We start from the raw sequence: 25,279 nt of genomic DNA on the forward strand, positions 1-25,279 counted from the left end.
CACAGCCACATCTTTCTCCAGCAGAGGGACCTTTCCCTAAGCAGCCAAGTACTTTAACCACTGTGCCACCAGGGCTCCACATGTACTAATAATGAAAGGTAGTCGTTAAAGTAGGAGAGAAAAAACCAACACACGAAATGATTACTGGAAGCTGAAGTTCGGTGTTAGAAGAATACCTATTGCATACTTTTAAAAAGAAGACCAGTTGCCATGGAATTGGTTCTGACTTATGGTGACCCCGTGTGTGTCAGAGTAGAACTGTGCTCCACAGGGTTTTTAATAGATGATTTTTCAGAAGTAGATTACTAGCCCTTTCTTTCAAGGTACCTCTGGGTGGACTCCAACCTCCAACATTTCAGTTAGCAGCTGAGCATGTTAACCATTTATACCATCCAAGGAATTTAATATATTCTTAGCTTTGCATTTAAAATTTTTCTAACTCTAGAAAACATAATTGAGAGAGATTAAGTTTCAGGCATTGACATATAATTTCCATAACCTAAAAACATCACTCTTTTTAACAAATGAAAACCTTAAAGAGAGAATGACATTTTTGGCATTTTTTTCATATTTCACTGAAACACGGGCCGAATTCCACTACTAAGTACTCTGTCTTAACTAAGCATTCATTCACTACCACAATAAAGTACAAATGATGGAAGAGATGGAGAAAAAGCCACTTTTCTCTTACAGACATCACGAAAACAGGCAAAATATCAAATTCCTCAGCAGAGGAAGAGAGTTGGCATGCAGAAATTTCTCTCTTTACCACTACCACAGTCCATCTTACCTCCAGAACTAACCACTGGCCATCATAAAAGCAAGCAGGTCATGAATACAAACATTTACTGAATGCCTGCTAGAAGCCAAAGATAAACACCGAAGATATAATCCCTGCCTTCAGAGAGCTTACACAGAAGGCAAAGCAAAAGTATATACAATATACTATATGCTATGAGAGCATACTGTACAGAGTATACACAAAATTTAGCAAATGGTCATTCCCATCTGTAAAAACAGTGTGGTGGGGGTGTCTGACCTCCTCTAACGTCACAAGGAGGGAGGAGAATCAAGATTAACAGCCCATGATTGATTGCTTTGCGGTGGAGGTCAGACATACTTCTCTAATGTTTTTACTAATTCTGATACTGTGTCTCACGCAGCATGCTCTACTACTCTGCTGGATTTGATAACTCGTTGCAATGGCCACACAGAACTCACAGACCATATTCACAGTTACAGGGTTTTAGGTTCAGGAACACTCAGGATACAGTTCTTCAGTCAGGACAACCTCTTCTCAGCCATGCCCACAGACACACCTCTCTCTGGCTCCTCAGCCCACCCTCTGCCCTTCTCAGGCAAGTGTTAAAAAAGATCTTCTGGCTCTGCCGATAAGTGTCCGGAGGTACCCCATTCCCCCAGTAAGTCCCTGTCAGTATTCCTGCTCCGCGGGCAAGGACGTCCACCACGCCATCTCCTGCCAATCTCCTGGTTCTGCTGCTGCCATTTCTCTGCCACCGCTTCTCACCATCTCCAATGTTACCTCTCTCCCTCTATGTCCTGGTCCTCTGCTGTCTCTCTCTGTCTTCCATGTTATAGCTCCTCTCTCAATCTCCTGGTTCCAGGAGCTTCTCGGCACAAGGATCCCAGGTCCAATGGATGCACTCCAATCCTGGCTCTTTTTCCTTGGTGGTGGTGCTGTGATTCTCCCTTCCTGCCCCTGGGATGGCTTGTTTCAAGCATAGCGGGATGGCAAAACTGACTAATCCCCTTGTTAGGGTTTCATACATTTTATTTGCATGATCCCATCCCCACAAGGATGCCATGCACCTTATTTACATTATTAGCAAGCTATCCAATCCCCCTGGTGGGCCAGAAGTACCTTATTTACATAGCACCACCTAGTTATTTGGTGGGAGTTACAAAAACTATGGTTATAAGGCCATATTAAGTAATTCACTGTACTGCAGGCCACGCCCTGGCTCTTCTAGCAATTCGCCCTTTTATACTTGAAGCATTAACTTCCCCCTCCCAATCATTTTACTAGTCTAGAACAGTCATTAACAATTAGTCCTCCAGTAGGGCAAAGAGTTCTCAAGGTGAGATTACTCAGACATCAGCCACTCAGGTCTGCTGCAGGTGTTTATCTGATCTGGTCAGCTTCTCCAAAAGTCACTTCAGCTTCACCTTTTTTCGGCCTCTGATAAAAATTAACTGAGAGAAGATTATTCCCTTGCTCTGAGCTTCATGAGGTATCAGCAGAGCAAAACTTCTAAGGGATTTTAGGTTTGGCTACTGCAGTCTAGTCTAGCAGTGCCTCTCCCTTACTCTTTTATAGTTATAGTTTATACAATTAGAGTTTTTACAATGACAATTAACTGTCAAAAATAATTACTCATAGTTGAATCATATAATTGTATCAGCATCTTCCCCAGACCCATTAGGAAAAGAGGAAACTATTCAGTAAGGATTCTCCCTTGTCCCCTCATTTTGAGTGTAAGCACATCCACAAGTGTATGTAACCCAATCACTTTGTGACTTTATCTCATGTTTTAGACATCCAATGTTTAAATTGCCCATCCTAATCAAACCATGCACCTTATTTACTCTGAGGAAATAAACATGTTCCTTGATGTAAAGAGTTTTCTGTTTCAGTTGGAACTTTGAGGATCTACATCCATAATTAAAGTCCAGTCCAGAGCAAGCGATCAAACTGCAGCAACCTACACTTGTTCACAGTGTCAAACATCTTTCTTTTCATTTGGTCAGGTTCTGGTCAGCTCATCCCTAGCCATCCAAGTCAGGTCACAACAGGTATCAGTTGAAGGCTTAGGAGTTCACACACACTTCCCTCCACTTCAGAACAGCCAGCCCCTTCTCTCGCTCTCTCATCCTTAGTCCCCACAGGCTAGGTCAATGGGCACCAATCATAAACTCAGGAGTCCACACAACTCCCTGTACTTCTAACCAGCCAGCCATTTCTCTCTCTCTCTCTCTCATCCTTAGCCCCCATGGGCTAGGTCAACAGGTGCCAATAGAACATGTCCAAACTTATTCCATCTCTTCATTGCTGCACTTCTACTTTCACTCATTGAGTGGATCCAGGTGGTCACCACAAGTGAGCATGCCAAGCTGTTGTCTACTCATCCAAAAACCAAAACCAAACCCAATGCTGTTGAGTCGATTCTGACTCATAGCGACCCTGTAGGACAGGGTAGAATTGTCCCATAGAGTTTCCAAGGAGCACCTGGCGGATTCAAACTGCCAATCCTTTGGTTAGCAGCCATAGCACTTAACCACTATGCCACCAGGGTTTCCATCTATTCATCAGCTCCCTTTAACTTCCAATCCTGGAAAGGTGTTCTTTTGAGGGGCACTGACTTTTCCTGCCTCCATGCACCCAAAGGCAAACTCCTTGCTTGCTCGAAATTCCCAAAGAGTCATTCTTTTCTCTGCAGGTCCTTACTTCAAATGCAAACTTTCTGTTATCTCAGCAGTTCTGGGTGGGGATGCATGTCTTTTCAAATGCAAATTTCATGACTCCAAAGGGTTATGGTGGGGCTTAGGAATGCACAGGGCTCCCCAAAACTACTGCATTTAAATGAACAGCCTGTGTTTCTTTCAGGCAAATCCTAGTTCCCCTTTCAGCATACCCTATCAAGTACTGGGTGAAGGCAGAGTTACACTTTGTTATCCATAATACCCAATATTCATTTCTATCATACATTTATATCTGCTTTACAACACTAGGTAGGAGAAACATTCAGTATCCATAGTACATTCAAATAAACACACAACCTTTTTAAAAAATATTCCAGTTTCATCTTCTCCACTCCACTATCTTCCCATTTATATGCACATGGTCTCAGGCACCCGGCTGGGTAGAACCAGTAGACCTTGGCCTCATATCAGTCATCTCATTTAATTAACACAGCTTTTACCCCAGGCCACTCCAGATGCAGCTTTTCTCCCTCAACCATAGCATAAAATCTCTTATATTCCTTTCAGCCATTACAGATAATAACAATAAAAAAATCATCTAAGAATCAAAAGTTTCACTTCCCACACCCCTTCATTCTGTCTTTCACAATATCCCATTATTCTGTGAGTCTGGCGCCATTGCAACAAATCCCACTTCTGACATCAACTGTAAAAATGGCAAGGCAAGGGTGTCCGACCTCCTCTAACTTCACGAGCTCAAGGCTGACTACCATATGTTAGAGGTGAGACATACTTCCTCTCTAATTTTTTTTTTTTTTACTAATTCTGACTTCAACTGCCCTTCCCACAGCACTCTCTACTTCCCTGCTGGGTTCAATAATTCATTGCAATGGCCACACAGAACTCACAGACCATATTCACAATTATGGGGTTTATTACGGAATAACAAGTTACAGTTCAGGTTCAGGAATGCTCAAGATACAGTTTTTCAATCAGAACAGCCTCTTCTCAGTCATGCCTGCAGGCACACCTCCCTCTGGCTCCTTGGCTCTTTTAGCTCTGCCTGGAAGCATCCCACTCCAACACTAAGTCTCTTGTCCGAAGGCACTCGGCTTTCTCGCTCCATGGGCCAGGAAGCCCACCAAGCCATCTCGTGCTGATTTCCTGGTTCTGTTGCCACCATTTCTCTGCCACTGCTTCTTGCCATCTCCAGTGTTACCCTTCTCCCTCTATGTCCTGGTTCTGCTGCTTCTCTGTCTTCCATGTTACAGCTCCTCCCTCAGTCTCCTGGTTCCAGAAGCTTCTCAGCACAGGGATCCCGGGTCCAAAGGATGCACTCCAATCCTGGCTCTTCTTTCTCAGTGGGGGTAGTTAGATTTCTCCCTTCACACCTCTGGGATAGCTCATTTTAAGCCTGGCAGGATAGCAAAACTGAGCAATCCCCTTGTCACGGTTTTATACATTTTATTTGCATAGTTCCACCCCCACAAGGGTGCCATGCACCTTATTTACATTATTAGCAAGTTATCCAATCCCCTTGGCGGGCCACAAGCACCTCATTTGCATAGCCCCACCCAGGCATTTGGTGGAAGTTACAAAGACTTTGGCTAGAAAGGCCATAATTAAGTAAATTCACTGCACCACACCATCTTTGTTGAAAACTTTCATAAAGGTTATGCTTCACTCCAGCTTTAAAAATAAATGAAGTGTTTAGAAGCAAGAAGGAAAGCATTCCAGACAGAAATACAGTGCAAGCAGAGACAGGAAAGAGGATATACTTAGAGAAAACTGAGGTCTCTCAAGCTTGGTGTGTAAGGTGTGTAAGCAGCAAAAAAAAGCTGAATGACTGATTTTTTTTTTAAATGTAATTGGGAAATTTTGAATATGAACTGACCATTAGAAATAGTAAGGAATAATGGTTCACTTTGTTATATATGATAATCACAGTATGTTTTGTAGGAAAACGTTTCATAGGAAATTTTTTGAGAGATGTAAACTGAGGTAGTTAAGTGTGAAACATCATGAAATCTAAAATTTCATATGAAACATATATGGAAAAATGTTAACAACTATTAGATATAGATGGCAGGGGGTTGAACTGGAATAAACTGGGACAAAACTCTGGTATTCAGGAGAAATATCACCGAAGGCAGTGTGTCCCAGTGACAGGTAGAGACAGCTGGTTTAGACTGGCTGGTCAGGGAGGGTCTCTTTTAGAAGGTAATATCGAAGCTAAGACCTCAGTAACAGGAAGGATACAGCAAATCATCTAAAGATCTGGGGACAGAGTATTCCAGGCAGAAGAAAGAGCAAATACAAAGATCTTGGGATAGACATACACTTGGCATGCCTTAAGGTCCAAATATAATGGTCACTATGGCAAGAGCAGAGTAAGGGAGATTTGTTTGCAGTGAAGTCGCAGATGAGACAGATCAGATTATGTGCAGTCCTTTATAGCCACTGGAAGAAATTGGACTTTATTCTAAATGTCCCATTTAAGTGAAAAGGAAAGGCACCGGAACATTTTAAGGAAGGGACTGAGGTGATATGATGTGGCTGAAATGGGGAGAATAATTTTTAGAAGTGCAAAATTGGAGGAGGGAGATTAGGAGGAAAAAATTGTTTGAGAGAGTAAAGCTTTGATGAGATGTGGAAGGCAGGATAATGCGCCCCCACCCCCCAGCCCCAAAAATGTCTGCATACTAATCTGCAACACCGGTGATTATTTCCTTACACAATAAAAGTGACTTGCAGGTGTTAATAGATTAAGGATCTTGAGAGGGGCATAGTAGCCTGGATTATCCAAGTGGATCCAATGTAATATAATCACAAGGGTCCTTACAAGACAGGCAAGAGAATCAAAGTCAGTAAGAGATGTGATAACTGAAGCAAGAGGTTGGCATGATGTAAGGAAAGGGCCATGACTCAAAGAATGCAGGCAGCCTCTAGAAGCTGAAGAAGGCAAAGACACAGATTCTCCCCTTGAAGCCTCCAGAAAGAGCATAGCCTTGCTGACACTTTGAATTTAAATTTCTGATTCCAAGAACTAAAAGAGGATAAATTTGCTTTGTTTTAAGCTGCTAAGTTTGTGGCAATTTATTATAGAAGCAATGGATATTAACACACGAGGTCAAAAAATATGGATAATAATGGAATGGCAAGGCTAGAAGGAATCAGATGTTGTAGTCAGAGACTGACGCATTTGTGTTTATGACTTCATAGATGGATTCCACCCAAATGATAAGTCCAAGGCCCTTGTCTACAAGTATAATTTACTAAAGTGGAGTATGGGTGACGGTTTTTGGAACTGAAGCAGTCAAAGAATGTTAAAGCTAGAATGGCAAATAGGTCATTTATAAGGTTACCAAAATACTCAGAAGAATACTGAGAACATAGGTGAGTGAAATAGAAGCAATCAAATGCCAAACTTCTCAATGAAGGAGTAACTAGAAATTGTTAGGATACCACTGGAAATGGATTGAAAGTAGTATCGCTATTAAGAATGAAACTCAGTTGTAAAAGAAGCTTTGCATGAGGATCAATAAACAATTGGAAATGGCTGTGTGAAGCTACAGGGAGGTCAACACCATCACCAACTACTAGGATGAGTGTTTGAGGAACTCTTAAGTTCACAGGCAAAGGTGACACAAAACCAAAAACCAAACCCAGTGCCGTCGAGTCGATTCCAACTCATAGCGACCCTATAGGACAGAGCAGAACTGCCCCATAGAGTTTCCAAGGAGCGCCTGGCGGATTCGAACTGCTGAGCTTTTGGTTAGCAGCCGTAGCACTTAACCACTACACCACCAGGGTTTCCAAGGTGACACAAGAAAAAGCCAGAAAGGGAAGGAAAGTCAACACACAGTGATATTACTGATGCAAAAAGAAGAATATGGTGAACAGTTATCAAGTGCTGCTCAAAGGTCAAGATAGCATTAAAAAATGTCCACTGAATTTAGTGTGTGGGAGGACAGAAGTCAAATTACAATAGGTTGAGAATTGATTGCAAAGTGACACCAAAACAGAACGCAAAGACCACTCTGGTATGTGAAGGGAGCTAGAGGAGGATGGTTCTAAGGAAAAAGTTAGAGGAAGATGCTTGATGTATAAATGCCAGTGGGAAGGATCCAGCTGAGAGGGAGAGAGTGAAGACACAGAAGATAGAAAGGGTCATAATAATGTAAGGTCCTTCAGAAGGAATAGGAGATGGGAACCAAAGTAAAAGTTGGTGATTAGTTTTAAGAACATGATGCTTCTTCTATTGTAACAGGAGGAAAGGAAGAGGGTGCTGATTCAGATACAGGTATGTTTGTAGATTTGGTAGAGAAGAGTTGAGGAACTTGTAGTCTGGTGGCTGACATTCTGTTTATAAAACAAACAGAGAGGTGGGTGGAAGGGCTGAAGTGGGTCGGAGAGGGGGAGTACAAAGAAGACTTGAAAAAAGCAGAGCTTTGACATAGTGAGAAGAGCAATAGTGGGATTTCTATGCAGGCTACACATAGTGTGAGATTTTCACCAGCACCAGTCAGATATGGGGGTGCACGCACCAAGAAAGCAGAATGAAGGGTTTGTATGGGCTGCATGTGACAGATGTCAGGTGAAAGGAAGTTTACAGTTTACAGTTTGGACAAGTGAATAACTAAACTGATGTTCATAACTCTAAGCTCAAAAAGAAAGGTAATGAAGACAGGAAGGGGGTGGTGGGAAATAGATGGGTCAGTGGACTGAAGATCCCAGAGAGAATAATGTGCAGATAAAAAGGAGATGCTAGTTACAGAGCTGGCAGCTTGAATTAGTCACTTTGAAGGTGGAACAGTTTCAAGTAACAACAAAATCCAGGATGTGAACATGGGAGTTGGATGGCTGCAGTCAAAGGAAAGAAGAGATCACTGAAGGTCATATAACCGTAAAAGTCACACAAAATGATAGGAGTACCAGGGGTAAAAAGGGAGAGTGAGCCAGGTGGCAAAGACTTCAATGACTGGCGAATGACAAGGTGCTCAGAAGATAATGGATTCAGAAAGGACTCTTTAAATCCAGCAGATAACACTTTAACTGAACTATCATACATGATCAAATCTGTTAAAAGTTCTGGCTCCAGAAAAGGCGGGTCTGGACAAAATCCTGTGCCTGCCTCCTTACTGGAAACCCTAGTGGTGTAGCAGTTCAGAGCTATGGCTGCTAACCAAAAGGTCAGCAGTTCAAATCCACCAGGCGCTCCTTGGAAACTCTATGGGGCAGTTCTACTCTGTCCTATAGGGTCGCTGTGAGTCAAAATCCACTCACAGGCAACAGGTTTGGTTTGGGTTTTTTTTTTTTTTTTGGCCCCCTTACTAAGCTATGTGATTCTGTGACTTTGAATACATTTTTTACCTTCTCTGAGTCTGTTTCTTCAACTGGATAACACAAGTTTCTATGTCATAACTATTGGATTAAATTAAATAATATATATGAAGTGCTTAGGTAACCCTGGTGATGTAGTGGTTAAGTGCTATGGTTGCTAACCAAAGGGTCGGCAGTTCGAATCCACCAGGCGCTCCTTGGAAACTCTATGGGGCAGTTCTACTCTGTCCTATAGGGTCGCTAGGAGTCAGAGCTGACTCGACGGCACTGGGTTTGGTTTGGTTTTTTGGACGTGAAGTGCTTAACAAATGCCTGACACTGAAGAAGCACTTAACATTGCCAACTATTATTTAGAAAAGAATTAATGTTTAAGTAAGATACATAAAGTAGAAAGCTCAAAGTCACATCTGCAGACAAGAATGTATAATCTTTAAGGAGTACATCTCATGCAAGAACTGCAACTCAACTTATTTTTCCTGCCCTTATTTTCCATTTGTCCCATTTCCTCAGTTGCTTTAGATTGTATTGTATTTTTATTTCTGGAAGGTATCTCAAATGTTGAATCGTGGCCTATTACGAATAAAGGTAAGATAAATTTTTGAATCTATTCTTTATCTGTTTTTCAATACTTTCTCAAGACTGATAGCAAGACTCATAGTAGAAATAAGTTAGTAGACACGGGGTTTTGTCTTAGCCTAACAGGCAGCACCAACAGCATCACTTTATTGCTAAATTTCCTGAATTTATAGTGTGCGTGTGTATAGGTTTATATACAAGTTCAGAGTTTTCTATGTCAACTTTTCAGGAAAAAGACACAAGGAAAAGCCACACCAGTAGTATAGCACTGCCTCAAAAGACTTAGAATATCTCCCCTCGATGTCATCCTGAGCACTGTGATTTAGAACATGGACTGCATCTGGAAAATTGGAATGAAAATAGTACCTATCTCAAAGGAAGTTGTAAGAATTAATTTAGTATGTATATATGTGTGGGAAACTCTGGTGGCGTAGTGGTTAAGTGCTATGGCTGCTAACCAAAGGGTTGGCAGTTCGAGTCCGCCAGGAGCTCCTTGGAAGCTCTATGGGGCAGCTCTACTCTGTGCTATAGGGTCGCTATGAGTCGGAATCGACTCAACGGCACTGGGTTTGGTTTTTAGTTTGGTATATGTGTGATGTGTGTATGTGTTTACACCTGGCACATGTGCCATATGTATGTTATCACTACCTCACAATTAAACTCCAGATTTTTATTCTTTTGTGACATGTATTATAGTATTGATAATAATATCTCTATGTATTCCCATCCCCACCCCAGTGCCATCGAGTCGATTTTGACTCATAGCGACTCTATAGGACAGAGCAGAACTGCCCCGTAGAGTTTCCAAGGATTGCCTGGCAGATTCGAACTGCCAACCCTTTGGTTAGCAGCCATAGCACTTAACCACTACACCACCATGGTCTCCTCTCTATGTATTAGGCCTATTAAACTTTCAAAAATGTAAGACTCCTGAATATTCCCTAATTTGAACTGCTATTGTTGTTAGTTGCCATCAAGTCATTTTCTACTCCAGCAACCCCATGTGACAGAGAAGAACTTCCCCATATGGTTTTCTTGGCTGTAATCTTTATGGAAGCATTTTGCCAAGTCTTTCTCCTGTGAAGGGGTTGAGTGGGTTCAAACTGCCAACTTTTCAGATAACGGCTAAGCACTGATCTGTTTAAGCCACCAGGGCTCCTTAATTTGAACTAAAAATAATAAAAATTAAACAACAAAGGAGTCCTTGAATAGCACAGTTAAGAGTTCAGCTATTAATTATATAGTTCTGCTGTAACAGAAATACCACAGCGAATAAAATTTACTCCCTCACAGTTTACGAGGCTAGCGGTTCACGAGGCTAGAAGTCTGAATTCAGCTCCAGGGGAAGGCTTTCTCTATCTGTCGGCTCTGGGGGAAGGTCCTTGTCATCAATCTTCCCTTGGTCTAGGAGCTTCTCAGCTCAGGGACCCCAGGTCCAAAGGACATGCTCCTCTCCTGATTCTTCATTCTTGGTGGTAGGAGGTCCCTTCCTCTCTGCTTGATTTTCTTTTATATCTCAAAAGAGACTGACTCAACATGCAACTTAATCTTGTAGATTGAGTCCTCCCTCATTAACATTATAGAGGTTAGAATTTAGAACACATAGGATAATCACATCAGATCACAAAATGGTGGACAATCACACAATACTGGGAATCATGACCTAGCCAAGTTGATACATGTGTTGGAGGGGCACAATTCAATCCATAACATTCCACCCTTTGGCCCCCCCCAAAATTCACACCCTTGCTACATGTAAAAACACATTTACCCCATCATATCATCCCCAAAGTCTTAAATAAACTCTAAGCCCAAATTCCATCCTGGGGCAAAATTCCTCTTCCTCTGTGAAATCTAGAATCCAAGTTATCCGCTTCCGAGGTACAATGGTAGAACATACACAAGATAGATATTTCCATCACCAGTGGGAGAAATTGGAGGGAAAGAAGGGATAAGAGGCACCAAGTAAGTCAGCAGAACACATTACATTAGTTCTCAAGGCTTGAAAATAATCCTCTGTTCTCTGAGACCATTTGGGCAATGGCCCTGCCCTCCAGGCTCTTGGCCACACTCTCCGGATTCTGGGTGAAAGCCCCTTGGCCCTGGACATCAGCTCTGCCTTCCAGTTCCACTGGGATAGCAACTCCACTCCCTCGGATTTGGGGTGCCCCATCCTCCTAATCCATCTGAGTGGCGACCCTACCCCTGGGCCCCAGCAGGCCCCATTCTTCTACCCCTTTGGCATAGCAGCCCTGCTCTCTCAGCAGATCCAGCCCCATCCTGCTGGCCCCTGTGAAAGGCAGCCCCACCCACTGGAACTGAGTTGGTGAAGATCTAATTCTTTGAAACCTAGGAGGCTGTGGCCTCACCCTTTGATGCCCCAGAGGCCATGGCTGCCTCATTAACATCATAGAGGTCAGGATTTACAACACATAGGATAATCACATCAGATCACAAAAAGGTGGACAACCACACAATACTGGTAATCATGGCCTAGCCAAGCTGATTCACATTTTTGGGGGACACACCTCAATCCATAACAGCTACTAAACAAAAGGTTGGTGGTTTAAATCCACCCAAAGATGCCCTGGGAGAAAGCCTGGCAATCTACTTCTGAATGATCACAGCCATCGAAAACCCTATGAAGGGCAGTTCTACTCTAACATACATGGGGTTGCCATGAGCCAGAATTCACTCGATGGCAAATGGTTTAAACTACAAAGGCAGAAATGTTTTGGTCTCAAAATGACAGAAATGAAATCCAATCTTTGGAACAAATCAAACTTTAAAAATGAAAGCTTCTTTCAATATAAGAACATAAGAATTAAATCTAAAACAAAAACTGTCACTTGGTCACTCAAGTAATCTTTCTGAGAATAAAATAAGTATATAGTCTCATCTCTCGAAAATTTAAAAGGGAGTAGAGACAGAATAAAAGAAGGCCTGTAGCAGGAGCAGTGCTAGCACAGGAAGATCAGATAAGACAACCACAGAAACCTCAATGTACAGGTTACGTGACTGCTGTTTCCTATCTACAACTATTTTTATATTCACTTCACTAAGATCCATTTTACAAGACAGCATACTCCTCCTCCCCCATTTAAAAATGCTTGGCCTGTCATGACTGAATTATGAAGTGTGCATTGCAGGACTTAATTGATTTAGTAGTCTGCCAGGTTCTAATCTTAATAGTCCATATAATTCTTTACTCTTAGGAAAAAAAAAAAGAGGCAAGGATCCAGTTAGACAGAGGTCATCAACCAGCCACATCTATAAAACCCCTGTCTTATTCCAAGTGCGATTAAAGAAAAATTTCTACAATGAACACCATGCAACTAGGAAATGAGATAAAGAATTATATTGTTATCAAATTTTAGATTTTCAGCTATTTGGCCCAGGGAAATAATGGCATGTATAAGTTAAAGTAATAAATAATCCATTGTTAACATCTATCATTATTATTAAGCTGGACAATGAATAAGGAAGACCGAAGAACTGATCCTTTTGAATTATGGTGTTGGTGAAGAATATTGAATATACTATGTTCTGCCAGAAGAACAAATCTGTCTTGAAAAAATTACAACCAGCATGTTCCTTCAGAATGCTCCTTAGGAGCCAGGATGGCAAGACTTTGTCTCACATATTTTGGACATGTTATCAGGAGGGATCAGTTCCTGCAGAAGGACATCATGCTTGGTAAAGTACAGGGGCAGTGAAAAGAGGAAGACCCTCAACGAGATGGACTAACACAGTGGCAGCAACGATGGGCTCAAACGTAAGGATTGTGAGGATGGCACAGGACCAGGTAGTGTTTTGTTCTGTTGTATGTAGGGGGCCGCCACGAGTTGGAACTGATTTGACTGCATCTATCAACAACATTGTTACGGTTGCCTGGGAGTTTAATCCCAAACCTTCCAAGATTTCAGTCATTTATGACAGGGAACTTTGTCCATCTGTCCTTGTCTGAATTACACTCAATGTGGCTGGTTTCTTCTCTCTAGATGGCTAAGACCATCACTGGGAGAAGTGCTTGAGTAGATAACAGAGTACTGGCAACATAACTAATTATAAGAATATTGAAATCTAACCCTGGAAGGCTAGCTGTTGAGACTCAATCCACATGGCAAGCTGTGGTCGGCATTCCCCTGGAAATAAGCTAAATCAAACCAATTCATTTTGCCTTTCTCTCTCTCCATAACACACTTTCCAAGTAAACGTTGTACCTGATGAAATATCCCTTTTTTAGGTAAAAAGAAGTCAAATTTCCAAAGCATTTTAAATTGTGAATAAATTCAAAACTTACCATGGCAAATGTACTGACAGTTGGTTTCTTTTCTTTCTTCTCATCTTTTTTACTGAAAAATATAGCAACAGAATTACACCAAACTTTAAAAAGTTACCAAGATAACACAGAGCTTATATTTAATAACAAACAGGATGAAGAAACATACTTACAAGATATTATTCAGTAAAAAATAGATTAATAATAGTATGATACCATTTATGAAGTTTAGATATGTTTATATGCATCTCAGAAATCTACATATGTGGTTCTCACTGGGGGTTGGGATTTCTATCAATGCGTTTTTTCCCCTGTGCCTTTGGTATTTCCTGGTTTTCTATGATCAAAACACATAAATACACACACCTTTTGCAATTATAAAAAATACACACTAAAAAAGAGTTATCCTGTTTTTATTCCAATTAGACAGTCATTCATGTTCGCTGAAATCCATCCCTTAAATTATCATCTAATTATAATAGTAGATATTTCTATCTGTCTACTACCTAGATATTATCCGTAATCATTCCCTTTACTAATAGAGAGCAGTGGTCATTAGATGTTGGCCAAAAGAAATTAAATCACTCTCTATGAGCAAATCTAATTTTGAAAGGTTGTCTGGAGCTTTAAATGGACCATTATGCCAATAAATGCAATCCAGAAAAGCTACGGCTGAAAAAGATGTTTTGTAAACCGTCAAAAAGCTGTCGTCAGGCATAAAACTCTTATTTTGAGCCTAGATTCAACTGAATCTAACCCTGTAATCCATGTTTTCCACTATATGTTACTGCCACCTAGGACATGGAAGCAAAGTGACCATAACAAACCAGCCCCCTCATTTGTAATTTTTATATTCATAAAAGAAATCCTATTTCAGAGAAGAATCAGTTTTATACAGATTTTTAAGTTTCAAAGGTAAATTTATCTCTTTCTTTGTTCTGAGAGGTCAGTTGAGGTGAAGAGACTTCTAAAGAAAAAAAAATCCAGAGTTTACCCATATTTGGCTTTAGAGTGATGTCAGATGGACATAAACAGACACAAACACAAACATAAACAGAACTCTTTAGGTTTGGTCCCACCCTATTCCCAGTAAAGACATGGTGTCAGTACCCCTGGAACCAGGATGAGATGAGAAAAATAGCTATAAATAACTGAGTTTTAGCTCTAAGCTTTTTATTTACTATTTATTTCTCTAAAACTGCCTCTACTCTGGGAAGTTAACACGTTCCCACACTGGCTAAGTAGGCGCTTCCCACTCCAGATCGCATTTAACCTAATGACTCTATAAGATGGCACATTTTTGTCCTTTTCTAGAAAAAAAAAATTCAGGTGAGGAAAGTTAACTAATGTGTCCAAGGTCACACACCTAGAACAAAGCCAAGATTTAAACATGGGCCCAACTGCAAAGTCTGTCTCCTGACCACAAAGCTATCTTCAGGCTTCTGTGATACAGCAATGTATGGCACTGCACTTCCACACCAACTCTCACCCCTACGAGGTCATCCACCTTCATCAGCTTGCACCACAGCACTTATAAAATTTGCCCAAATATCATTTCAGTGAAGAACCTTTACAAAGACAGATACTCTAAATGGTACTATTACCCCAGCATTGTACCTCTTAGCAAAGCCACATGTTTCTTTACAATCCCATGTTAGTATAGCTTTAAAAATAGATTAAAATCCCTAGTAATGCGCAGTTTAATGCTTAACCACTTAGTTAAATACTTAACTAAAATTAACTTCTTGCTCAAAAAAAGTCTATAGGCCATAAGAACGAATAGTAAGATGATACGCGTAAGGTTTTACAACTTCCTTTACCATTTTATTCTACATACCCTCAATACTTCTTACTTTGAATATCTGTTTATCATAAATATATAGTTCTTTAAGCTATTAAGTTTTAAAAAAGTTAAAAACACAAAGAGGAATATCTATATCCCTGTCTATAATCTTTTCCACCCTATAAACTTTTTTTCTTTTTTGTTTGTATGAAAACTTTCCATTGTGAAAAATTTCAAACAAACAAAAAAACTGAAAGAATATTATAAATATCCATACCTAATTCACCCAGATTCAACAACTGTTAACATTTTGGCCATACTTTCTTTATGTACAGAAGCAAGCTTATATTATTATCATTATTATTACATCTAAGAAAATTAATAGCAATTCGATATAATCTAATATTAGATATAATCTAATATGCCACAAATTTTCCAAGTTTTTTTAACAGGGTTTTTTCTTTTTGAACTCTGATATAATTAAGGTTCACACATCACATTTGGTGGTTATGTCTCTTTAATCTAAAAGTACTCCTACTTCTTTGTTGTTTACTACAGTGACTTTTTTTAAGAAACCACAACAGCTGTCTTACAGAATGAACGTTCTGCATCTTGGATTTGCCAGTTTCCTAATGTGTCATTTAACTTCTCCCTCCATTCCTTGTATCTCCTATAAATTGAAAGCTGGGTCCAAAGCTGTGCTGTCCAACAGAGAGTAGCCACTAGTCACATGTGGCTCCTAAGGACTTGAAATGTGACTAATCCAGATTGAAATATACAATATGTATGAAATGCACACCACATTTGAAGACAGTATGAAAAAGGGAATGTAAAATATCTCATCGGTGACCTTTTATGTTGATTATATGTTGAAATGACAATATTTTGGACATACTGGATCCCATAAGATATATTTTAAAATTAATTTCACTTTTTTTTTAACTTTTTTCGTGTTGCTACTATGATATTTAAAATTACAAATGTGGTTCCCATTGTATTAATAATGGGCAGCCAGTTTAGAGGTTTTATTGGACTCAGACTAAATGTTTTTGCAAAAATTCTTCCTGTGTGGTTATCATGTACCTCAAATTGTATCACATGAAGAGTCAGTCAATTAACATTAGGTCATTTCACCATAGATGAGCAATGCCAGGTTTGACCACGTGGTGCTGATGGCAAAATTTCACCATTGTAAATGCATATTTTCGTTTTTTTGTAATTAGTAAGAATTTTAGGAAAAATCTTTGGATACAATCTTTTTGTGAATGGTTTGGTATCCATTGATTATCATTGCCTGAACCAATTGTAACTCTATAGGTTTCAAAATGGTAGCTGGCATTTTCCTGTAAAGAACATTTCTTTATTTTCTCTACTTCTCACACCTCTGTCTCCCTTCTTCTCTCAGAATATTATTTAGGACTCCTGGATTGTTTCGTATTTAATGTTTCACAATTAATTATAGTCATTATTATTTTTTGATGCTCAAAATGTCCCAGACTTGGCTAGTGGAAGTCTTTTCAAGCTAGCTCCTGTGTACTTTTGACAACCCCATCTGAAAACTCCACTTCCTTGTTTTCTGGTACCACAAGATAACCCAGGCTTACTTTGTATTTTCCCTGCTCAGACCTGGATGGAATTAGCCATTTCTCTACACGGTTCTGATTCGTTTTAGTGAGGAATGATAAATTAGAAACTAAGATCTGGGCACTAAGTAAGCTCACTGCTAATATCCCTTTCAGTGGACAGAATAACCAAAACAAAACCAAACCCACTGCCGTTGAGTCAATTCTGACTCATAGCGACCCTATGGGACAGAATAGAACTGCCCCACAGGGTTTCCAAGGAGCGCCTGGCAGATTCCAACTGCTGGACCTTTTGGTTAGCAGTGGTAGCACTTAACCACTACACCACCCGGGTTTCGTGGGCAGAATAGAACTATTAAAAAATCTAAGTTCATATTGAAGTTTCCAGTTCCAGTTTAACATTACTTTTTAAACTTTATTTGATTTCCATATTTATTTCTTTTCTCTTACACTGAAAATTTTGGTTTATACGAATATTACTATATTTAGTAGTTTTTTTTAATCTTACAATTTACTACAATGAAGCTACTGAGTGAAGTTTTACATTTCCTGTATAGATCACAACACTTAATCATTTTCCCTATACAGTTACATTACCAGTTGCAGGATAACCTTACAGCACCTTGACCTGCCCGTTTGGTACTGGTACTCGAATAATTTTAAAAGCTTCCCTTTTCAGGATTTCTCCTACAAGGGCCAAACATTAATTGCCCGTTAAAAAAATTACCACCTAAACGCACTTTTGGCCTTCTGTCCCATTTGCCATCTACAAACATGCCATGTTTAATGTGGCTGTTTTACCAGGTTCAAGGGACTGGACGACCTGTTCAGTAATTCCAAGAGAGTAGTGCCTAAGTGTCAGATGGTTGAGACGTGTGGTCGTTCAACATCACTTGTAAAGGAAATTATAAAACATAGAGAAGGACTTGAGCACTGGCCTGCCTGGGGCCAGAAAGCTATGGAAAAACCTCGCCAAGGAAGGATGCATACGCTGTGCTCAACTCAGCCATGGAACTTCTTTGCTCTAAGCAGGGCAACCTCCTCCCAAGGTTGGCTTTCTTTTCTTAAAATACGATTTTAAATGGGATTATTTCAGAACTAGAAGCTAGAAACAAATCTCTCAAGTCACGTAAACTATAAAAGTAAAACAAACTAGTACCTTTTTTTGTTCAGTTTCAACTTCCCTGCTCTTCCGATGCGGACCTGGTCAGCATCCATTGCGTCCTGGAGAGAAACCACAGACTATTAGCCAGACACGCGATCCAAAGGAGCCGGGGGCGAGGCTGGCCTTTACTCCTCCACGGAACTTGGCAAGCCGGAAGCCATTGCTGGGCTGTCGCCCTGATGTTCCAGCTGCTCCAACCGTGCTGATCTCCCTCAAAAGCTGCCTGCGCTCGGGGCCTGCAGCCTCCCCACGCAGGCAAAGTTGGAGAGCGGCGGCGTGTTGTGCCGGTCGCCACCGCAGCTCTCCCTCTTGCTTCCCATAGCCGCACGCGATGTTTCCTGTCGGAGACCGGTTCTCTCGCCCCGCTCGCTCTGCGCCCTCCAGGGAGGACGATTCAAATTCGCGTGGCTAGTGCCTAATACTGTGGGCCGAAGGGTGCTCTAGAAGCTCCCCGAGTGACCCTGGGTCTCAACTCACTTGGCCCCCATTGATCTGCCGATGGGAAATCTAATCCCCAGAAGCCCTTCTCTCCGTGGGTTATCAAGCTGGTCTCCAACCTCCCGCACCCCTACCTTGGGCTTTCCCTGGGAAAGTCCTTGAAAACGTAGATTTTCGTGGAAGAGACTTGAATTTTAGCGGACCCGGCGGATACGAACAGCGGCCTGGAGGAGTCGCTGCTCAAATGCGCCCGGCTTCCTGTAGGGAAGGGAGTGAGGGGAGGACAGTAGGAAGGGGGTGGTGCACAGCCAACACCCCGGCGCTGTCTTGTCCAGCTGACCATCCCAACCACGCAGGATTGCTCCTGGGCTGGTCGGCTTTGATTGAATATTGATTGTAAGAGAAGTTGCGAAACAGGATATCCAAGAAGAATGCCCTTGCTTCCTTTGCCTCTCGCCGACGCACGGTGAGCTGGCTGGCTGTTTATTGGGATCATCAGGGACACAAATACTTACAGACTTGGCTCCACATGTCCACATAAGTTCCCATATCCATAGACATGTAGCTAGATGATAGGTAGGTAGACAGGTTGATTTAGGAGATAATATTATTGCCTGTCCTTGAGTATAAAGAATGTGATCCAGCTGGAGCTGGGCTCACAAGAACGCATGACCTGGGCCCTGAGGTATAAAGACAATAGCTAAGACAATATTGGAAAACATCTTTTAGGGAATCTTTCACGTAAACATCACAAAAGACCCACATACTTTCCACTCTTATTTTTTCTATTGACATGTAGCGAATAGCAAGAATTGTTGGACCAGTGAGGACCCTTCTGACTGTTGTTACTAAAACCTGTACCAATGGTTATTAAGAAAGACATTCAAAACGTAAAACCACGGTGACTTAACAGTTTTTAGCCAATCTGTGAAAAGGTGATGCTTTCAATGGTTTTGCCCATTTGTAATGTTAATATGTACTGATGATTCTGTAAAGTCCCTTGGACTCTGGCAGACATGGCTCTGACAGCATGTTTTTCCATTTTCCCACTTTTGCTTGTTCTGTAATATTCCTTGGACTCAGGCAGACATGACTCTGGTAGCATGCTTGCCCATCTCCTATTTTTGTCTCTTTGAATGTATGCAGATTAAAACTTTTCTTAACTATGGTGATTTCACCCTAGAACAAGGTAGATAGATAAAACTGGTTCCCTGGGTTTTGAGTAGTTAAGGGAAACCTTCTCTGGCTAGGCATGTATTACAGTTAATAACACAACCTCCGACCTTGCCCATTCTGTAGTTATGAGGTAAACTTCCCTTTCTAGCAGCACCTTTAAAAAGACCAAGTAAAAATTTTCTACAAGCTCCTAAATAGTAGGAAACAAAAAGGAAAAATTTTGAACATGCAAATCGTAATGCAAAATAATGTGTCACTTTAAATGGGTATTTCAGCCATAATTCTCTTTGTACCCTTTACTCCAAATTTTTCATGCCTCAATTTTTTTTCCTTAGCCATACAATCAGTTTTTTTCTTTACAAATCGTTAATTAGGCTTTTTAACAAGCCCTTAATTTTCTGTATGTTTGGATTGGATATGTATGTACTATATTGGTTCATTGCCTGGAGGCTTAACACCAGCCTTGTGGTCCACCTGGGGCAAATATATAAGTTTTCATCTTCATCACATGCATTTTTAATTTTATTCATGCCTCTGCTGTTTGTTTCCACTTCTGTTTTAATTTGTTCTTTTAGCCCACTTTTAATGCAGTCTTATTGTATTTTATGTATTCTTATAAGCTGCCTTAAACCTTTCCTAAAACAATGCAGTATAGGAAAAAAAAATTACATTATGCTGATTATGCTATCTTTACAGGCTTGAGTGTCAAGTGAAAATCTCTAGGAAGTACATACCTAGCTTAAAGATCAGAATTGTACAGAGTGTTTTTAATAAGACTTTGCCTTTGTAATATATTTTATTGAGTTTCTTTGCTCCACTCACATGAAAATATGTATATAAAACATAATGGGCCCTAAACATAATGGACCCTAAGAGCAGCTGTAGTTCTTAACCACTATGCCACCAGGGTTTCCAAACAATGGACTGATTACAGCCCATAGTCCTTTACTTCTTTAAAGACTTTGACACCTGCCTAGAATTAACTGCCTGGCATTATCTAACGCCTGAACTTGACAATGTCTCCTTGAGCATCATTAATTCCATGTGAAACCCAACCAGGGCTTCAAACAGGTTCATTCTGGCTTGATCCATCGCTGAGAATTTGTTTCTATCCCAAATATACTGAATCAGAATCTACATTTTAACAAGATCACCTGGTGATTCTTACGTATGTACAAGTCTTATGTATACAAAAGAATCACCTAGGGATCTATAAGAATAGCCTGACACTGACACGTTGCCGTTGAGTGGATTTTGACTCATAGCAATCCAATGGGACAAAGTAGAACTGCACCATAGAATTTCAAAGGAATGCCTGGTGGATTTGCACTCCCGACCTTTTGGTTAGCAGCTATAGCTCTTAACCACTACGCCACCAGGGTTTCCAGAATCACCTGGGGACCTTGTTAAAATCAGTATGTCCATTTTAACAAGACCCCCCAGGCAATTCTTATGTATACTATAGTCTTAAGAATTATAAGAACCACCTGGGGATCTTGTTGAATTGTAGATTCTGATTCAGTATATCTGGGGTGGAAGTGGAAATTCTCAGCAGGAGGTCCAACTGGCATGAATCAGTTCAAAGCCCTGCTTCAGAGTTAGAGGAACTTAGATTCAAGTGCCATGTCTGCTGGTTGTGTCTGCAGGTTTCAGTAGATGAGTTAACTTTTCTGTCCCTCAGTAATCTCTTCCGTAAAGAGGAGATAATAACTTGAACTGCCAACCTTTTGGTTAGCAGCTATAGCTCTTAACTACTGTGCTACCAGGGCTCCAATAATAATGCTACCTACCTCATAATGTGGAGTATTGTGAGGATTAATAGTGATTTGTGTATTTGAAAGATTTGGTAAAGCACTTGAAACACCCTAAACACTGAACAATTGCTATATATTAGTAATAATACTTTTCAATCTATTATTACCCCCTACTTCACATTCTTTTGCATGTGTGTATATGCCCCAAAACCCCAAGCCTGTTGCCGTTGAGTCAATTCTGACTGATAGCAACCATATAGGACAGAGTAGAACTGCCCCCATAGAGTTTCCAAGGTGGATTTGAACTGCTGACCTTTTGGTTAGCAGCCGTAGCACTTAACCTCTACGCCACCAGGGTTTCCAGCATGTATGTAGCTATGTTAATTTATCCATAGGTATTTGAACAATTACTCTGGGTACTACTGTAAGACAAAGTGCCCTTACTTTCGATAGTTATAAAGAAAAAAAAAAGGTTGTGTACATAAAAAAAAAAAGTAAATGAGGAAATATAATGCCATTTCATACCTCCTTTGCCACTTTCACCAGCATGTCACCCTGAAATATTGCAACAACTTCTTAACTGGTCGCTTTGGTTCTACCCTTACCATCCTTCCTGCCACCCCCAGGGAAAGGCAAGTCAAATAATTTTCATTATCCAGTGGCTTCCCCTGTCAGAGTAAAATCCAAAGTCCTGGCCTATAAGTCCCTGCATGATCTGGCCATTCTCACCTCTGATCTCATCTCCTATCAATCTTTTCCTCATTAATTCTATTTTAGTCTCACAGGCATTCTTTCTGACCTTTAAACATTTAAGCATGCTCCCACCTCAGGGTTTGGAATTCTCTTCCCTTATGTTAGTCATTCCCGTTGCTGTCGAGTCGATTCCGACTCATAGCGACCCTATAGGACAGAGTAGAACTGCCCTATATGGTTTCCAAGGAGCGCCTGGTGGATTCAAACTGCCAACCTTTTTGGTTAGCAGCCGGAGCTCTTAACCACTGTGCTACCAGGGTTTCCACGTTAGTCATTAAGTATTACTAATTTCCTCACTTTTTTCAAGGACTTCACTCAAATGTCATGCTGTTTGTTCACACCACCTAGAAATAACATCTAGCACAAAATAAGTGCTCAATAAATATTTCTTGAATGACTAAATGAAAAAGTGAACGAGCAGGTTGACTCCGGAAAGTGTGGACTAAGTATAAATTTATATAAAAGCTTTTGGTTCCAAAATAGAACATTTTTCTTATTTCATAGGCCACTTAAAATATTATAAGTTCTTTGAAAATTATTGCATTTATTGGGATGTTTTGGCACCCTGGTGGCATAATGGTTAAGTGCCTCAGCTCCTAACCTAAAGGTCAGCAGTTTAAATCCACCAGGCATTCCTTGGAAACTCTATGGGACAGTTCTACTTTGTTCTGTAGGGTTGCTGTTAGTCGAAATCAACTGGATGGCAATGGTTTTTTTTTTTTGGGGGGGGGGTGAGGCAAGGGGGATGTTTCTGCATAAACCTGGGCTTCAGTCAGTACTTACCCTACAAGCATTTACTATCATAGTGACTGCTATATGCCAATCATTGTGCTAAATTGTGGAGATATATGAATCAAACATTATATTCTGCCTTCAGATAGACAACAAGGTCAGTGTGACTGGAATTATATGTTTCTTTGTTTATATAGCAATATGTACAGGGGTTTTCAAGTTGTAGGGACTGCATAAATACTATTGTCAAGCTAGTTATCTTATTTTCTTCGAGCCTTTTTGACATCCAAAATAACATTAACCACCCTGAAACACACCTTTATACCCCACCTCAAGCATGATTAATGTCAAGATCTAAGTTTGCCAAACAACTCAAGCTTAAATGTAGAGAGTTTGCCTTGTAAGTTCTTTTAAACATAAGTTTCTCCCAGTGCGTTGAAATATATTTGATACAACAGAACTTGATGTTTATACAGTTTTCTGAAATTCATAAAGCTAGATCCAAGTAGAACAATATACTCTCGCTTTGATTACTACTTTATACTATTTTTAGTTATTTATATGCCTCTTTTCAGAAGTTGTACCTATATTTTGTTATTTTTAACCAATTTTATGTTTTTTGACTCTACTATTGTTGAAAACCTTAAGCATTTTCTGAAATTGTTTCTTCATTGAATTGATGTTTTATGACTCGATATTAGAGGTGGAAGGCCCATCAGTGTTTTAAGTACTCTCATTAGTTCTTTTTATCTTAGAATCTATTAAACAGTACACAAAATAAATCTTAATTCCAATTCCTTGCTTTTTAATTTCTATCCATTTATCGTTAATGTTTATATTTCTTTAATATAGAATTACCATAAATTTTCAATTCTGTCATCAAATAGAAAATCCATTGCATGTGTTTCTATCAATTAGAGTAATAATTAACTAAAAGTGTACTGAGAATCTGTCACCATTTTAGGCTCATGACTTTTATTAAAGAACATCTGTTATTTCAATCAAGATTGTTAACTAGACTTTCTGTTGTGTGTTCAGATCTATATTCATATCCTAACTCCCTCAACCTTATATTATTTTCTCGAACCTGTTTTACAGTTTATCTATTATGCTTTACACCTACTTTCCCTTCTCCTAAAATGTTTAATTCTTCAGGAGGTTCTTCTTCCCATGACCCTTTTGTTCTCAATCCTATGTGTTTTTTTTTCCCTAATCTATCTGATAATTCATTCCTCCTGTTTTTCCTAGTTCCTGTATTTAGCTAGCCTGAGTTTGAATTGAAAGTTCAACATCCTGAAAGAAGGAATTAAAGTTCACATTAGTGACCTGGCTCAGAGAAAGAATATGCCTGCATTTCTGAGTCCAGAGAACAAGACAGAGGTGGTGACAATAATAAAGGATCCATGTACCCCACCTATTTGCGTGTAACTGATTTTTATGTATGAAGGGCATATGATTATCTTAATGACAGGGGAAATTGACCATACTTGAACTCTCATTGGATTAAATTAGGTTTCTTCTATAAAAACCTACATTAAAAAAAAAAAATCCATAGACACACCCAGACTACCTGAGGGAATGAACTACTGGGCTGAGGGCTGGGAACCATGGTCTGGGGGAACATCTAGCTCAATTGGCATAACATAGTTTATAAAGAAAATGTCCTACTTCCTACCTATACAAGTAGCATTTGGGATCTTAAAAGCTTGTGAGCAGCCATCTAAGGTACTCTCCTGGTCCCACCTCATCAAGAACAAGGGAATGTGAAGGAACCAAAGACACAAGGGAAATATTAGTCTAAAGGACTAATGGACCACAACTACCACAGCCACCAGCAGACTGAGTCCAGCACAACTAGATGCTGCCCAGCTACCACCACCAACTGCTCTGACAGGGATCACAATAGAGGGTCCCGGACAGAGCTGGAGATAAATGTAGAACAAAATTCTAACTCACAAAAAAAAGACCAGACTTAATGGTCTGACAAAGACAGGAGAAACCCCAAGAGTATGGCCCCTGGACACCCTTTTAACTCAGTACTGAGGTCACTCCTGAGGTTCACCCTTCAGCGAAAGACTAGACAGGCCCATAAAACAAAACGAGACTAAATGGACACATTAGCCCAGGGGCAAGGACAAGAAGACAGGAAGAGACAGGAAAGCTGGTAATGGGGAACCCAAGTTTGAGAAGGGGAGAGTATTGACACGTTGTGGGGTTGGCAACCAATGTCACAAAACAATATATGTATTAATT

The 25,279-nt window shown here is 40.3% G+C and overlaps 1 protein-coding gene across 3 annotated transcripts in view; it reads right to left on the bottom strand.

Annotated features, from left to right (window-relative positions):
• LOC126081403 (phosphatidylcholine translocator ABCB4) overlaps positions 1-25,279 on the bottom strand; it is a 323,006-nt gene that overhangs the window by 188,055 nt on the left and 109,672 nt on the right. For 2 of the 3 annotated variants that reach the window (XM_049893145.1, XM_049893144.1), the window contains 2 exons: positions 18,168-18,232; positions 13,664-13,715 (listed from right to left, as the gene is read on the bottom strand). In XM_049893145.1, coding sequence (XP_049749102.1) covers positions 13,664-13,715; positions 18,168-18,226 — 111 coding nt within the window. In that variant the 5' untranslated portion in view covers positions 18,227-18,232. Of the gene's footprint in view, positions 1-13,663; positions 13,716-18,167; positions 18,233-18,745; positions 18,961-25,279 lie in introns of those variants that run through there. The other variant, XM_049893143.1, reaches the window with a different exon arrangement.

The sequence above is a fragment of the Elephas maximus genome, chromosome 8 (genome assembly GCF_024166365.1).
Source record: "Elephas maximus indicus isolate mEleMax1 chromosome 8, mEleMax1 primary haplotype, whole genome shotgun sequence".
NCBI classification, from domain to species: Eukaryota; Metazoa; Chordata; class Mammalia; order Proboscidea; family Elephantidae; genus Elephas; species Elephas maximus.